The sequence below is a fragment of the Simochromis diagramma genome, unplaced genomic scaffold, assembly GCF_900408965.1.
Source record: "Simochromis diagramma unplaced genomic scaffold, fSimDia1.1 OVJJ01000344.1, whole genome shotgun sequence".
Taxonomy (NCBI): domain Eukaryota; kingdom Metazoa; phylum Chordata; class Actinopteri; order Cichliformes; family Cichlidae; genus Simochromis; species Simochromis diagramma.
This window is the reverse complement of record NW_024387375.1, coordinates 6,542,408-6,559,027: the sequence shown is the minus strand read 5'-3', so window position 1 is coordinate 6,559,027 and position 16,620 is coordinate 6,542,408. Positions and strand designations below refer to the sequence as shown.

The window sequence follows — 16,620 nt, the reverse complement described above, 5'->3', positions numbered from 1 at the left end:
GCCAGCACTATACACAGCGCAGGTAGAGCACCGCTTTCCCCTCCTGAGACGCCTGACGGTTTGCCAGAATCTCTTCGAGGCAGTCCGAGAGTCTTTTTCCATGGCCTCTCCGAACTCCTCCCACACCCGAGTTTTTGCTTCAGCCACTGCCCGAGCCGCATTCCGCTTGGCCTGTCGATACCTGTCGGCTGCCTCCGGAGTCCCACAGGCTAACCAAGCCCGATAGGCCTCCTTCTTCAGCCTGGTGGCTCCCTTCACCTCTGGTGTCCACCATTTGGTTCGGGGATTACCACCACGGCAGGCACCAACCACCTTGCGGCCGCAGCTCAATGCAGCAGCTTCGGCAATGGAGACGCTGAACATGGTCCATTCGGACTCAATGTCCCCAGTCTCCCTCGGAATGCTGTTGAAGCTCTGCCGGAGGTGTGCGTTGAAGATCTCGCGGACTGGGGCCTCTGCTAGACGTTCCCAGCACACCCTCACTACGCGTTTAGGTGCACCAGGTCTGTCCAGCGTCCTCCCCCGCCACCTGATCCAACTCACCACCAGGTGGTGATCAGTTGACAGCTCAGCCCCTCTCTTTACCCGAGTGTCCAGAACATATGGTCGCAGGTCTGGTGATACGATTACAAAATCGATCATCGACCTACGGCCTAGAGCATCCTGGTGCCATGTGCACTTATGAACACTCTTATGTTCGAACAAGGTGTTCGTTATGGCCAAACTGTGATTAGCACAGAAGTCCAATAACAAAGCACCGCTCGGGTTCAGATCAGGGAGGCCGTTCCTCCCAATCACGCCCCTCCAGGTCTCGCTGTCGTTACCCACGTGAGCATTGAAGTCTCCCAGCAGGACAACAGAGTCTCCAGGTGGAGCACCTTCCAGCACCCCCCCCAGGGACTCTAAGAAGGCTGGGTACTCCGAACTGCCACCCGGCGCATAAGCGCAGATGACAGTCAGGACCCGTTCCCCGACCCTAAGGCGCAGGGAGCAAACCCTCTCGTCCACCGGGAAAAACCCCAACGTACCGGCAGCAAGCCGAGGGGATATAAGAATACCCACCCCAGCCCGCCGCCTCTCACCAGGGGCAACTCCAGACTGAGACAGAGTCCAGCCCCTCTCCAGGAGACTGGTTCCAGAGCCCAGACAATGCGTAGAGGTGAGCCCAACTATATCTAGCCGGTACCTCTCAACCTCACGCACCAACTCAGGCTCCTTCCCCACCAGAGAGGTGACATTCCATGTCCCTATTGCCAGTCTTGGCAGCCGGGGGTCGGTCCGCCAGGGCCTCCGCTCCTGGCCGCCACCCGGCTCACAATGCACCCGACCCCTATGGCGCCTCCTGCGGGTGGTGGGCCTGCGGGAGGATAGGATGCAGAGGATCTTGGTCACATTACCCAGCAAAACCCAGTATGCAGGTTCATCTGTAACAGTCCTTGTGCCACAGATCAACACTGTTGCTTCCACATTAAACAGAAGAGCAGTCACCTGGGTGCAGTGGGCGGCTTCAACCTTCCCTGCAATGCTGGTTCATTCAGTCTTTGAGAGTGCAGTACCTGAAACACACACAGACAAAGTTAATTTAAAGACAAGAACTATGAGCCAAGGCCGACATAAATGTGTTTAATCTACTTTATCATAAATGTAACAAAGTGTTTAGAAAGTTAGCACATACATGTAATTTTTCATTTCTTTATGTGTCCATCTATAGAACGCTGCATGTTATAGTGTAAATCTGCCTGTTCTCTGTCAGAAACCTGCCTGCAGAAAATGAACCTAAAGTATGTAATGCAAGGATGTAATCACTTTAGAGATGGAGAAAGCATAAAGTGAAAATTATGAATCCCTTAATATGATAAGGAGATTCTGCAGGTCATTAATCAATGTATAAAATTAAAATAAAATGTATTTTTAGTGACACAAGATACAAATATGGAAGCAAGATGTATAATTAGAATTATTTACAATAAATATGAATAAATTATTGCAATTTCTTTAACCATAAAGAATAACTAAATCCTTCAGGACAATGTCACATCAATGTACTGAACTCACTATGTTATCCCTCTAACAGCCTCCACATGTTCTCACTGTAATTTCCCCTCATGAATGAATTTATGCTGCAGTAATCTGAATGTTTGCAGGGAAATCAAACGCATTTTACACGCAGTACTCGAGCTGACTTACCTTTGTTTGAATGACGACTTGTACACGCTGATTCCACAGATAAGGTGCGAAAATATGTCAGGCTACATCAATAGCGGTTGGTCTTCAGGGTTTCTACTCCACGGCCGTATTTCATACGGGTCCACATTTCCAATGCACGCTATTTTCTGCAAGTACCGCTGCTTTGCCTCTGAACGAAATTGGTCTCTATACAGTCCATTCTCTTTTGAGCTGCTTTTAAGCATCTTGTAATCATCGTGTTTTTTTTTTTGAATACGCTTTATTGACAAATCACAAAATACAGACATACAAATACAAAATAGCAAACACAATGTCAGGGGGTCCTTGTAATCGTCGTTCCAACACGGTGTGTTTGTTTTGATTCGTAGACCCTGAAAATGGTGCCACGCTCCCACAATGCATTGCAGCGTGACGTCAACTCCAAAGCCCTATGTTAGTGGCGGTTGGCAAACTTCCAACGGTATATAGAAGTATATATAAGTATATTAATCGTTTTGTATATTAAGTATATTAAGAGTTTAAGATAGAAAGCAGTGATGCCAATAGGAAGCAGAAGCTGGGTGTCCAGGATGCCCCCTCCAGCCAGGTAACACTTAGGGTTTAATTCCCCTTTTTTAAAGAAAGGTAGAGTAGATATTTTTAGTTAGAACAAATGCTAACGTTTAGGTAATGTCGTAGTGCCGTATGTTAGCTAGGAAAGTGCAGGTCATGAGGTGCTTCAAGTAGCTTATAAGGATAATTTCAATTAAAGCTTAATTGCCAGTTAATCTGGGTATTGCTCAGAAAGTTACTGTGTTGTGAAAATGATGAAGGTCATTGTCTTTATCGTGGTTTCCTCTGTACAAATCCCCACATGCTAGCAAAGCCAGTGGAGTTGCATCAGCTTCTATAGTTTTTCTTCTAACCTGCAGCTAAACTGAGACTTTATTCTTCCAAGTTATAATGAAATAAGTCGCACAAGGGTTGGAAGTATTTCTGTTTCTCTTCTCCTTGTGGGAAGTATGATCCCTCTGTGCCCTCATTTCTCTTTCACTAAATATATCCGAAACTAAGCTGAATTTATAGCTGAAACTAAGAATTGCAAGAACACTTTTGACTCTTGGTGCTTAATAATTTGTACCAATGTCTCCACCTGTAAGGCCAAGCTGCTTAGGGAAAGACTGATTATTTTCCACAGTGACATGTTGTTTAAAGTTCACTTTGGGCACAGGTGGGCTTACTTTATCCAGCTACAGGATAACACTTTTTCTTAGCAAGTGAAGAACAGATCCCAGGAGGAGACGCAAATCCCTTCGTGGTTGCATCAAGAAGAGCATCTGAATATTATTCTCGCTTGTGAATAAGTGATCAGCTGAAAGTAGCTCTTTGTTGTCTTACTAGTGTGGAGATATTCTCTGAATCAGAGCTTCACCTTTATCTAAGATTTCATAAACCTTTGCTGTGATTCAGAGTAATAGCTGGAATAACAGATGTCAGCTCATATCTGTTTTTGGTTGTGTTTGGACTAAAAAGTTTTTAACAAAACGTTTTTGTTACAGCCGGGCTCCACCATCCCCTCCACCTATGGCCCGGGCTGCTCCCCCTCCCTCCTACGCCCCGGCTCCGATGCAGGCGCCTCCGTCCGCTGTCGGCACGCCAGCCACAGCGTCCAGGCAGCCGGGTATGTTTGCCCAGATGGCGTCTACAGCCGCTGGGGTGGCAGTAGGCTCAGCGGTAGGCCACACAATCGGTCACGCCATGACTGGAGGTTTCAGCGGAGGACACTCAGAGCCTGCCAGGCCTGACGTCACACACCAGGTAAGCCCAGGTTTAGCCAGCCACAGGACTGGAACAGTTTCAAGGAAGATTAGGGTGTCTGAGACACAGTATGCAGCGCCTCTGCAACATGGAGCAGGTGAAAAACAAACACCACATTTTATGTAACGCATGGAGTTACATGCACTGTGGTAGCTCAGTATAATAACAGCCAGATGGAAACAATATGATGAAAATTGAGACTTAACTAAAAGCAGTGAAGGAATCATCTTGCTTTCATTAAGACTCCTGAGTGCAATCAGTGCTGGTTGATTAGAGATGAATTACTCCCTCTGCTCAATCTGGGTTTGTTTTTTTGTTTTTTGTTTTTGTTTTTTATGTTTACACATGTGATAAGTTTAATTTGAAAATACAGACACAGCTGCTGCTGAAGGAAAACATCAGTTATGAAAAATATTTGGGGCGTTTATAACCAAAACAAAAGTCCAAAGGTCAAACGTGGTTTATTTACATTCACACAAGTGCAGGGAAATATGCATAATGATGTTTGTCTCATTAACCCTGAACCCAGTACATCACTATTATCTTTATGCAGTTACATTCATAGTAGATTTTAAGATATGAGTGATGACCAATCATTTACTCTGCTTTTCTTTATGACAAAAAGGACTTGGAAACCACACGCTCTTGAGCAGTTTGAGGATCGCAGTTTTAGATATTTCAGCATTTTTATCGATAGATGTGTAAATATATTTACTTTGTGTCATTAATGGAGGATATTCCGTCTTTGTGATACAAAACTGAAGTTTGTTCTGACATGTTGAACTCTGTTTTGATCTTTGTCACACACATGATTTAATCCTCTGTCTTGTGTGTATTAGGAGCCATACCCCCAGCAGCAGCAGCAGCAGGCCTGCTTATATGAGCTGAGGCAGTTCGTCGAGTGTGCCCAAAACCAGAGCAACCTCAACCTGTGCGCAGGAAACAAAGAGGCACTCAAAAAGTGCATGTGCGCTAATGGTGAGTGAAGCACATCCAGGCTTTGTATAAATGGAGACTGCTGTCTTTCTGTCTTATAGTCGTTGCTTTTCATCATTATTAGTAATTTGATATATTTAAAGTGAGTGTAGTTACGAAATGCTATAGTTTCTGTTGCATTTGCGGCTAGCTAAACATTTACTACGTATGGGGGTAGACGCACAAGCTGTTGCACATTTTCAGCATGCTCCTTTCATCTAGTGATGGGCAGTGTTGCCAACTCCTCACTAAGGAAAATCGCTATTGGTTGTCCTAAAAGTCGCTAGAAGTCGCTAAATGACGTCATCGCCTAATTTGCATAATTGGTCATACTAATCTAATTGTAACCTATGTTGTTGGAGAGAGAAATAACATCGTGGAAGAGACATAAAGTGAGTAAAAAACGTCCTAAATGCATTTAGAGTTTATTTAGAACTACAAAATTAAATTTCTTTTAGCAATTATTGTTTTTTTTTATGTCACAATTCCAACCCTGCTCCTTTACCCGGGCTTGGACCGGCAAGTGACCCGAAATAGTCACTCCGGTGGAGTTACTTTGTGTGTGTGTTTATAAGTAGTTTTAAACCTTGTGATCCACAAAACAGCATAAGAGTAAAAGAAGAACTGACTGCTCTCACATATATGATATAGAACTCACATATCAAAGCCAAATGACTTTGCACTATTCTAAACTCCTGTAATAACCAGTGTGACCATAAGGGGGAGCCTTAACCTAAGTATGTTAAGTCAGTTTAAACGATTTAAAGTATTAACTGTCCTTTTTTTTTATCTCTTTCTACAGGTCTATCATTAGAAGACATACTGTAATTTTATGTTAATTACAGGCTGTTTTTAAATGTAATTTATTTGTTATGGTTTCATTTCATTCAGTTTGTTTTTTGTATTATTAACTTGAATAAAGTGTTAAATTGTAAATAGACTGATTCTTATATCCTGTTTTTCTATTTTACTCAAAGCTACATGTATCTCTCTCTCTCTCTCCCTATGTATATATATATATATATATATATATATATATATATATATATATATATATATATATATATATATTCAAATTCATGTCATACCTATACCAACAGTTATCAAGTATCCGGATCGACCTTTACTGATGTGCTTAAAGGAAAATTGTTATTTCCATGTATTTTCCTGGTCTGCCTTCAATTTTGAGGACTTCCCCCCACATTTCTAGTTGTGACAGTGCACCTACAACAAAAATAAATCTGCTGTGATTTACATTTGTTGAAAGAGCAATTTTGTAAAATAGTCTATTTTTGTATGCACAGTTTACAAATCTGTCCTGTACAGCATGGACTGATTGCATGCTAAAAAGTTGTTGCTTAAAAATAAAACAATATTTTTTTAATTAATAATTAATAATTAATTAATAATCAGCAGAAAGCCTTGTTATTGAATCACTAACAAGGCCCCTCCTTGAATCGCTACCTTATCGTGGTGGAGGGGTTTGTGTGTCACAGGGATCCCAGGGGGCTATGTTGTCTGGGGGATTTTGCCCCCTGGTAGGGTCTCCCATGGCAAATTGGCCCTGGGTGAGGGACCAGACAAAAAGCGATTCATAAGACCCTTATGAAAAGGACATCGAGGGAACAGTTTACCCTGCCCGGGATAGGGTTACCGGGGCCCCGCCCTGGAGCCAGGCCCGGGGAGGGTGCCCGAGGGCGAGTGTCTGGTGGCCGGGCCTTAGTCCATGGGGCCCGGCCGGGCACAGCCCGAAGAGGAGACATGGGCCCATCCTCCCGCAGGCTGGAGGGTGCTCCACCTGGAGACTCTGTTGTCCTGCTGGGAGACTTCAATGCTCACGTGGGTAACGACAGCGAGACCTGGAGGGGCGTGATTGGGAGGAACGGCCTCCCTGATCTGAACCCGAGCGGTGCTCTGTTATTGGACTTCTGTGCTAATCACAGTTTGGCCATAACGAACACCCTGTTCGAACATAAGAGTGTCCATAAGTGCACGTGGCACCAGGACGCTCTAGGCCGTAGGTTGATGATCGATTTTGTAATCGTATCAGCAGACCTGCGACCATATGTTCTGGACACTCGGGTAAAGAGAGGGGCTGAGCTGTCAACTGATCACCACCTGGTGGTGAGTTGGATCAGGTGGCAGGGGAAGACGCTGGACAGACCTGGTGCACCTAAACGTGTAGTGAGGGTGTGCTGGGAACGTCTAGCAGAGGCCCCAGTCCGCGAGATCTTCAACGCACACCTCCGGCAGAGCTTCAACAGCATTCCGAGGGAGACTGGGGACATTGAGTCCGAATGGACCATGTTCAGGGTCTCCGTTGCAGAAGCTGCTGCATTGAGCTGCGGCCGCAAGGTGGTTGGTGCCTGCCGTGGTGGTAATCCCCGAACCAAATGGTGGACACCAGAGGTGAAGGGAGCCACCAGGCTGAAGAAGGAGTCCTATCGGGCTTGGTTAGCCTGTGGGACTCCGGAGGCAGCCGACAGGTATCGACAGGCCAAGCGGAATGCGGCTCGGGCAGTGGCTGAAGCAAAAACTCGGGTGTGGGAGGAGTTCGGAGAGGCCATGGAAAAAGACTTTCGGACTGCCTCGAAGAGATTCTGGCAAACTGTCAGACGTCTCAGGAGGGGAAAGCGGTGCTCTACCTGCACTGCGTATAGTGCTGGCGGAGCGCTGCTGACGTCGACTGAGAAAATTGTCAGGCGGTGGAAGGAATACTTCGAGGACCTCCTTAATCCCACTGACACGTCTTCCGAGGAGGAAGCAGAGTCTGGGGATGAGGGGAATGACCCGCCAATTTCCGGGGGCGAGGTCACTGAGGCAGTTAAACAACTCCTTGGTGGCAGAGCCCCTGGTGTTGATGAGGTCCGCCCCGAGTTCCTGAAGGCTCTGGACGTTGTAGGGCTGTCCTGGTTGACACGCCTCTGCAATGTTGCGTGGAGATCAGGGGCAGTACCTGTGGACTGGCAGACCGGGGTGGTGGTCCCCATCTTCAAGAAAGGGGACCGGAGGGTGTGTTCCAACTACAGGGGGATCACACTCCCCAGCCTCCCTGGGAAAGTCTATGCCAGGGTGCTGGAAAGAAGAGTTCGTCCGTTAGTCGAACCTCGGATACAGGAGGAACAATGCGGTTTTCGTCCTGGTCGCGGAACACTGGACCAGCTCTTTATCCTCTCCAGGATACTTGAGGGTGCATGGGAGTTTGCCCAACCAGTCTACATGTGTTTTGTGGACTTGGAGAAGGCATTCGACCATGTCCCTAGGGGTGTCCTGTGGGAGGTGTTGCGGGAATATGGGGTGTCTGGCCCATTGCTATGGGCCATTCGATCCCTATACAACCGTTGCAAGAGCTTGGTTCGCATTGCCGGCAATAAGTCGGACTGGTTCCCGGTGGGTGATGGGCTCCGCCAGGGCTGCCCTTTTGTCTCCGGTTCTGTTCATAATTTTTATGGACAGGATTTCTAGGCGCAGCCAAGTGGCGGAGGGCTTTCGCTTTGGTGGCCTCAGAATCTTATCTCTGATTTTTGCAGATGATGTGGTTCTGTTGGCTTCATCGGGTGAGGGCCTCCAGCTCGCACTGGAGCGGTTCGCAGCCGAGTGTGAAGCAGCGGGAATGAGGATCAGCACCTCCAAATCTGAGGCCATGGTTCTCAGCCGGAAAAGGGTGGAGTGCCCACTCCGGGTCGGGGATGAGTTCCTGCCCCAAGTGGAGGAGTTCAAGTATCTCGGGGTCTTGTTCGCGAGTGATGGGAGAAGGGAGCCGGAGATCGACAGACGGATTGGGGCTGCAGCTGCAGTAATGCGGACGCTGCACCGGTCCGTCGTGGTGAAGAGGGAGCTGAGTGTAAAAGCGAAGCTCTCAATTTACCGGTCGATCTACGTCCCTACCCTCACCTATGGCCACGAGCTGTGGGTAGTGACCGAAAGAACGAGATCGCGGATACAAGCGGCAGAAATGAGCTTCCTCCGAAGGGTGGCTGGCCTCTCCCTTAGAGATAGGGTGAGAAGTTCGGCCATCCGGGAGGGGCTCAGAGTAGAGCAGCTGCTGCTCCACATCGAAAGGAGCCAGCTGAGGTGGTTCGGGCATCTGACAAGGATGCCCCCTGGGCGCCTCCTGGGTGAGGTGTTCCAGGCATGTCCCACCGGGAGGAGGCCCCGGGGCAGACCCAGGACACGCTGGAGAGATTATATCTCTCGGCTGGCCTGGGAACGCCTTGGTATTTCCCCGGATAAGCTGGAGGAGGTGGCTGGGGAGAGGGAGGTCTGGGCCTCTTTGCTTAGGCTGCTGCCCCCGCGACCCGGCCCCGGACAAAGCGGATGAAGATGGATGGATGGAAGCCTTGTTATTAATTAGATGTACAATTTATATAGAATACGAAACAACTCAGTTCATTTTTGATCATATCAATTCCAGCAAATTACACAACCAGTGATGGAATTTTCGTCTCTTTTTAGAGAACCGGCTCGGCTCACTAAAAAAAGCCGGCTCTTTCGGCTCCCAACCGGCTCTTCAGGTTGTTTTGTTGCTCTAATTAATTTATTATTAACAACAATATAAAATTGTGCACAAAAGGAATTACTAATGTAAAAAAAGAAACATGGTTTTATTTATATATGTTTATATATAAATATATATGGTGGCCCCTAGAGACAAAGCACGTACAAACTCAAAAACCCATTTCTAGCGTTAACTGAACTTCCAAAACAGAGCTACCTAGATCACTTAATTTACACAATTGAAAGCATATGTGCATTGTTTGTGTATTTATACACAAGCACTCATATATATTCATAAAAAATTCCAAAAACTGTTCATTTACCTGTTACTACCACACACCAAATCCGGTCGTTGGTACTTCCTGGCTTTTGTAGCCACTAGGTAACAGAAGCTCAACACTGTGCCTAGCATCTTGGAGCACTTCTGTTGTGTTTTGTACGTGCTTCAGAGTTTTTATGTGTTTTGGAGTTTTTACGTGTTTTGGGGTTTGTACGTGCTTTGTCTCTAGCGGGCACCGTAAATATACTTTTATTTATTCTCTCCACATAAAATGTAATAAATAAATCATATAATACAAAAAACAACTATTTACATTTAAACTTTTAACTTTTTAAATTTTCAGCTTTTTCCTTTTAAACAAATTTAAAGTGAAACAACACAAAACACTGCAAACCACAACACAAATATAAATTAAAATATGAAAACAAAAAGAAGATGCACATTATCTGTCATATGGGCCTGCATGAATAAACTTTCTGAATCCTTTATCATCCGCAACTGAAAATAGTTGTGGATGATTACTATACCTTTCTAATGTGACGTTGTTGTCCCTGGCTCTCTTTCTCTGTCCCTCCCTCCTGCTCTGTTACTGTGCTACTGCGTGTGTAACTACCGCCCCTCCCTGTTAATTTTTTATTAAATTATTAAGAAGCCAGGTGACTTCAAAACATTTACAAATTACTATAAAGCACTATCCAAACTTCAAATCAAGTGGCAAAATCTCCAAATTAAAAGTACTCGCAAACTATAAAAATGTGATTATACTTAAAAATATGCAAAAACTAATTTAGTGGAATTTTTACCTGCTCAAGAATACATTAAACATGCACTATTTAATTGAAAAGAACAAAATTTGTGTACTTTTAGAAAGGATTATTAAATATTTGGGGATACTAGCCATAAAGAGGGTCTCGTACATTTACAGGCATCTAATTTCCTGGATTTAATGGTTTAAAAGTTTAATAGGTCTTTGAACTTGATAATAAAATTGAGTCCATTATTAGCAAAAAGAATTTAAAAAAAGAGCAAAAAAATGCTTAATATATAATAATTGTTTTAAACTTAAGCTTTGTAATTGTAGCAGATTTCATTATGTCTGTAATTTTTTTATTTAGCCCCACAGTAGTAAAAGCCATAAATGGGAGTTAGATTTATTACTAGTATTTTACACAGCATTCAGCTATAGTAACATGTTCTGCATTTTCCTACTTCACCATCTGATCTGAACAGCTGCACTGTCTTAATTAATTAATAACCTAACATTTCTCAGTAACCAATAACTAGATGGAACAGCACAGTATCTAAGAGATCAGACAGTGTTTGAGCTAAAGAAGCTGTGTGTTTCTTTTGGGGGCTTTTTGCACACTAATCCACCACCGTTTTCCTATAGTACAATGCATATCTGGTAACATTACCGTAAACGTGACCAGTAGGTTCACGTTCAGATCAGAAAACCGTTTCAACTGCAGGCATCTACTCCTGTAATTTAAACAATCACCTCATACGCCTCATGTTTTACACCCCTATAAGGTGAGCTTGCTACACTGCACATGAATATTATGTAACATGGTATGACTAGCTCATGTTCAGACATTTAAGAGACTGTTCAGCCATTTTGTTTACCGAGTAGTGCATAATGGCCGAGTTACCTGAGCGGGAATCCACTAAAGCCAAAAAAATAATATAATTTTTTTAAAATTAATTACAAAAACCTTATAGGAAAACCTAAGCACAGACAATAAATTGCCGTGTACGTTATAGTGTGTAAAGAGAATGGTGCAATGAAAACAGAATAAGATAAGATGAACTTTATTGAGTAGAATATAGACCTGACATTTTTTTGTCTGAGACTGATACCTGACGACTTTTTTCCTGAGACCTGACGATGTCCTAAAATGTACACCGTACGATGGACTTGTTTTACCGATGTTTGATTCCGGTGATGACCAGCTAGACACCTCTGAAACAACAAAGGTTCCTAAAAGCAGTGATGTTGATGGATCTGAGGAGAATGATAATGTTGTTAGAGGAAATCTTCAAAGAGAGGAAGGAGAAACTATTTTTTCCCGATTTCAAACAAGCCTTTTAGCTCTTTCTTCCTTTATTAGGGCTCCAGTTGAGTCTATCGGCCGAGGAGTAACTTATGTCACTGGCCAAATCCTTAATATTGGTCGAGCACCATTTACCTCACCCACGAGTGAATCTAGTGAACTGTCTCCCACTTCTGAAACAGCTGAGGTTTGTACAACCAGCATTTCCGTAAACACCAATGAAAATGAACTGTTGACCATCCTCCTTACTGAACCATACAACATTAATATTAACATTAATATAGGAGAAGCAGAAAATGGCACATCCAGAGTTCACGAAAGAATTCATGAAAAATTAAATTTGACACGTGAAAGTGAGGAAAGAAACAAACAGTCACCCTCTGAAACAGCCGAGGCTCCTACAACTAGTGTTCATATGAACAACGTTGAGCAGGAGCAGTCTCCCTGTCACGGTTCTGGGTCAGTTTGACCCAGTATTTTGAGTTGTCATGTTTTTGCAGGTTTAGTTTAGTTCCATGTGTCATTTTTTGTCTGTCTCTCAGTGTCGAGTCTGCGTCTTTGTGTGATGGTTTCTTGTTCCTGTTTTATTGTGAAGGTCCGCGTCTCATGTGAGTGTGTTCAGTTTTACCTCTCGTCTCGTTGATTACTCCCAGCTGTGTCCCCCTCCTGTGTGTAATCTCCCTGTGTTTCTCTGTGTGCATTTAAGTCGCGTCTTCTGTCTTTGTAGTTGCTGGCCCGTCTGTGTATTCACCATGTTTCATCCATGTGTTCCCTGCTGTCTACCATCGTCTGCCTCTGCTCGCCCTCCTTCATGTTCGTGTTCTGGTTTCTGCGCTGTAGTTTAGTTGTTTTCCAGTATAGTTTAGTTTGTCTTCATTTGCCATTTTCCCTTTGCCGTTTATTCAATAAACCACCTTCACACCTTCACGACTACCTGCGTTTGGATCCTCCTTCATTTCTTCCACACGGCTCTTCTCACTCGCCGTGACAGTACGGACCAGCCAGATATGGATCCAGCGGCAGTCACCCCACCCAGGGAGCTTCAGGAGGCCATTATCGACTCTGCTTCTAAATAAATTTACCAGTGGTTAGAGCATGAGGGAGATATGGAAGCCCGTTTCCGCCACTAAAAAAAAAAAAAAGCTAGTATCCATAACTCGAAATTTCGAGTTATTTTCTCGAAATTTCGAGTTATTATCTCGAAATTTCGAGAAATATAACTCGAAATTTCGAGTTACTTTTCTCAAAATTTCGAGTTAGCTCTGCCAATCAAAAATATACGTGAATGAGGTCGCTTTCTTGTTACCCGGAAGCATATGGCGCAGGACCGCGCACTCAAAAACGGATCCCAACAAATTAAAGTATGTTTGCTGATAGTAACACCATGTGATTCAGCTAATAACACAGGGATTTCATCATTTGTGAAGCCAGGCTGAAAACACTCAGCAACCTGTGCATTCACGACTGGATGTAATACCGGTAGCTTAGCTGTAGCATTTGTAGCTGAGGGCTTCAGCTTCCGGGTAACATGGAAATGACGTCATTCACGTAGATTACTGATTGGCAGCGCTAACTCGAAATTTCGAGTTGCTTTTCTCAAAATTTTGAGTTAATATGTCGAAATTTCGAAAAAATAACTCGAAATTTCGAGAAAATAACTCGAAATTTTGAGTTATGGATCCTTTTTTTTTTTTTTTAGTGGCGGAAACGGGCTTCCATAGGGAGAAGCCTCTCTTTACTCTGTGGAAGCCAACCTACAACACCTTATTTCCGGTTATCCCTGGCTATTGGGCTCTCTGCATCCGCTCGTGCAGAATTTCGTTCTCCACGAGCTTCACCTACACCCCCCCCGCCGCTACCGCTCGCCTGCTCGCTTCAACGGAGGATGTGCCATCCGAACCGCCGGACAAGGGATTACCCGGCCTGTCGGAGCCGTCTCCAAGAAAGAAGCGACGTTTGCGCCGTTGGCGTGGCACCCCACAGCCGGATGTCGGGACATGTAAACAATCGGCTGTGGTGAGTGAAAGGGACACTTTTTCTGCTGCGTCAGACTCTGTGACTGTGTTTTCTGGAGCTATTTTTTGTGTGTCTTCTGAAGATAACAATAATTTTTCTGTCTCACCCATGGCCACTGCTTCAAAGACTGTTTCTCCTAAGCCCACGCTCTGTGTTAATGACTGTTTCCATTCTGTTTCCAAGCCTGGTATTATGAATTTAGAGAATGGAAATGTTTGGGACCCTTTTTCACCTGCACTGATTCGTTCAGGGGAAGTTGTAAACCTCACCGAAACAGTTTTTCCTGATCATGTTCTCCCATCCACACTTTCACCACAGTTTAACGTTGGGTCTGCAATTCAGTTAACGGTTCAGTCGGCAGGCCCGCTGCCCTCAGTTCAGTCAGCAGGCCCGCTGCCCTCAGTTCAGTCAGCTGCCACGCTGCCCTCAGTTCAGTCAGCAGCCACGCTGCCCTCAGTTCAGTCTTCATCCTCACCGCCGCATTACAAGCAGGGAACACGCTTCATACAAACTTTTGCTGGTTCTCTTAAGCTGGCCATCTCTGAGACAATTGCTCCCTGTAGGGCCTCCCCAGAGGCTGGGTGTCGCTCACCAGCCAACTCTGGACCCCTAGAGGTCAAGACGCCAGTGCCAGCAGCTCACCTGGAGAACTCACCAGAACAGTCTCGGCTCTCAGCCCCCCCTGAGAGTTCAAGTGAGTTCACCCGTCCGCCTTCATCCTCTGCTGAGTGTCTTGGGGAAGACTTTCAGCAGTCTGAGGACTGCGTCCCACTGTTGCTGCCTGAGTCTAGCCACTGTGCTGCTCAGTTCCAGCCAGTGTCCACACTGGCAGAGGTCTGCGTACCGGCTGCTTCAGTGTCTGTTTCCACTGGAGGGCCAGAGGAGCCCGTCCAGTCTCAAGCCACGTTAGCTGGGGGTTCAGGTGAACCCAGCCAGCGTCCTGCCTCATCGGCTGGAGGGCCTGAGGAGCCCATCCTGCCTCAAGTTTCGTCTGCTGGGGGTTCGGGAGAACCCAGCCAGCCTCAAGTTTCGTCTGCTGGAGGGCCCGAGTCGCCCGTCCAGCCTCGAGTGTCGTCTGCTGGAGGGCCCGAGTCGCCCTTCCAGCTTCAAGCCAAGTCAGCTGGTGGGTCTGAGGAGCCCACCCAGCACCACGCCTCGTCTGCTGGGGGTCCTGGAGGACCCAGCAAGCACATTCTCACGTCTGCTGACGGTCCGGGGAAGTTTGTTCAGCCACCACCTGCTGAATCATCCCCTGTGACTTCTACACCGTTGCCTGCATTCACATCACCTCCTGCAGCATCACCACTGTCTGGTTCCGCAGCCGTCCCGCTGCCGTCAGGTTCCGCAGCCGTCCCGCTGCCGTCAGGTCCAGCCTCCGTGCCTTCATCCACGCCTGGTCCAGCCTCCGTGCCTTCATCCACACCTGGTCCAGCTTCTGTGACGCCGCCTTCGTCTTCGTCTGGTCCAGCTTCCGTGACGCCGTCCTCGTCTGGTCCAGCTTCCGTGACGCCGTCTTCGTCTTCATCTGGTCCAGCTTCCGTGACGCCGTCTTCGTCTGGTCCAGCTTCCATGACTTCGTCTTTGTCTGGTCCTGCCTCCGTGACGCCGCCTTCGTCTTCGTCTGGTCCTGCCTCGTCTGGTCCTGCGGTTGCCACACCGCCGTCAGAGCCAGCTCGACCCATTCTGCCTCGCCTCTGCCGGCCGTTTTCCGGGCCTCTAAGTTGGCATCATGGCCTTCGGGGACAGCCTCCGGAAAGAGTTCGTTGCCGCCGCTGGCATCGCGGCCGACCTCCGGACCTGCTCAGTGGCCGCCACTGCCTTCCAAGTGGTCGGCCTCCTGATTGGTTTTGCCTGCTCCGCCGCCGTTGCAGTGTGCACGGTCGGCCCCCAGAACTGTCTTGGTCTTTGTGTTGTCGACCCCCGGGTCGACCCCCTGAACTTTTCTCGGACTCTTGTTGAGCTCTAATTTGGGTTTGTTCTTGATCTGTTTTCCTGTGTTCTTGAACTGTTTTCTAGTGTATTTGGACTCTTGTGCTCCTTGTTTTTTGTCTCGGTCTTGTCTCGACTTTGTCTTGGTCTTGACTCGGTCTGTCCTGATCTTGGTATTGTCTTGATCTTGGTTTAGGCAGTCTTGACTACAGGTCTAATGATCTCATCCACTTGCATATCTGGTGTGATCAGAGGTGGCAAAAGCACAGCTATTAGGTACAAGTCATACAGTTATTAGTGTTAAGAAATACTCCAGTAAAAGTTGAAGTATTAAGCTGATTAAACTTCTTTACTCTTTGAGTACATTGCAGAGCCTCTTAAAAAGTACACCCTCTGAAATGCACTTAAAGAAAATAAATGAGTAAATGGTTCTAGTTTATGTTGCCTACATTGTCGAGGATGACTTTGACAGCTGACAGCCCTACTTAAAAGTGGGAATAAATCAGCAACATAGGGGCACCACAGGGGACTGTCCTCTCTCCCTTCCTCTTCACCCTCTACACCACAGATTTCAGCCACTGCACAGAGACCTGCCATCTTCAGAAGTTTTCTGATGACTCCGCGGTGGTTGGATGCATCAGCAGGGATGATGAGACAGAGTACCGGGCTGTGGTCGACTCCTTTGTCACATGGTGTGAGCAGAATCATCTGCAGCTCAACATGGCAAAGACCAAGGAATTGATAGTGGACTTCAGGAAGACCAGGAAACACTTGACCCCTGTTTCAATCCAGGGGGTCAGTGTTGACATTGTGGAGGACTATAAATACCTTGGAGTACACATTGACAATAAACTGGACTGGGCTAAAAACACCACAGCACTTTACAGA

At 46.2% G+C, this 16,620-nt stretch overlaps 2 protein-coding genes across 2 annotated transcripts; both read left to right on the top strand.

The window, feature by feature from the left end:
* Positions 1-2,557: 2,557 nt before the first annotated feature.
* Positions 2,558-5,167, top strand: LOC120719388 (coiled-coil-helix-coiled-coil-helix domain-containing protein 2-like). Its single transcript, XM_040008526.1, has 3 exons — positions 2,558-2,773; positions 3,726-3,984; positions 4,824-5,167. The coding sequence occupies exons 1-3, from the start codon at positions 2,724-2,726 to the stop codon at positions 4,968-4,970; spliced, it is 456 nt and encodes a 151-aa protein (XP_039864460.1). The 5' UTR covers positions 2,558-2,723; the 3' UTR covers positions 4,971-5,167.
* Positions 5,168-11,246: 6,079 nt separating this feature from the next.
* On the top strand, positions 11,247-16,320 carry LOC120719962 (nascent polypeptide-associated complex subunit alpha, muscle-specific form-like). Its single transcript, XM_040009520.1, has 3 exons — positions 11,247-11,266; positions 13,602-13,803; positions 14,146-16,320. The coding sequence occupies exons 1-3, from the start codon at positions 11,247-11,249 to the stop codon at positions 15,760-15,762; spliced, it is 1,839 nt and encodes a 612-aa protein (XP_039865454.1). The 3' UTR covers positions 15,763-16,320.
* Positions 16,321-16,620: the final 300 nt, after the last annotated feature.

What these genes read in the sequence shown, in the direction of transcription:
- LOC120719962 (XM_040009520.1), top strand. Translation starts at nt 11,247, where the DNA reads ATGTTTTACACCCCTATAAG. An exon ending in ATGTTTTACACCCCTATAAG is followed by an intron (nt 11,267 to 13,601) that starts GTGAGCTTGCTA and finishes CCGCTCGTGCAG; the next exon opens with AATTTCGTTCTCCACGAGCT. An exon ending in CATGTAAACAATCGGCTGTG is followed by an intron (nt 13,804 to 14,145) that starts GTGAGTGAAAGG and finishes TCTGCAATTCAG; the next exon opens with TTAACGGTTCAGTCGGCAGG.
- LOC120719388 (XM_040008526.1), top strand. Translation starts at nt 2,724, where the DNA reads ATGCCAATAGGAAGCAGAAGCTGGGTGTCCAGGATGCCCCCTCCAGCC. An exon ending in AGGATGCCCCCTCCAGCCAG is followed by an intron (nt 2,774 to 3,725) that starts GTAACACTTAGG and finishes TTTTTGTTACAG; the next exon opens with CCGGGCTCCACCATCCCCTC. An exon ending in GGCCTGACGTCACACACCAG is followed by an intron (nt 3,985 to 4,823) that starts GTAAGCCCAGGT and finishes TGTGTGTATTAG; the next exon opens with GAGCCATACCCCCAGCAGCA.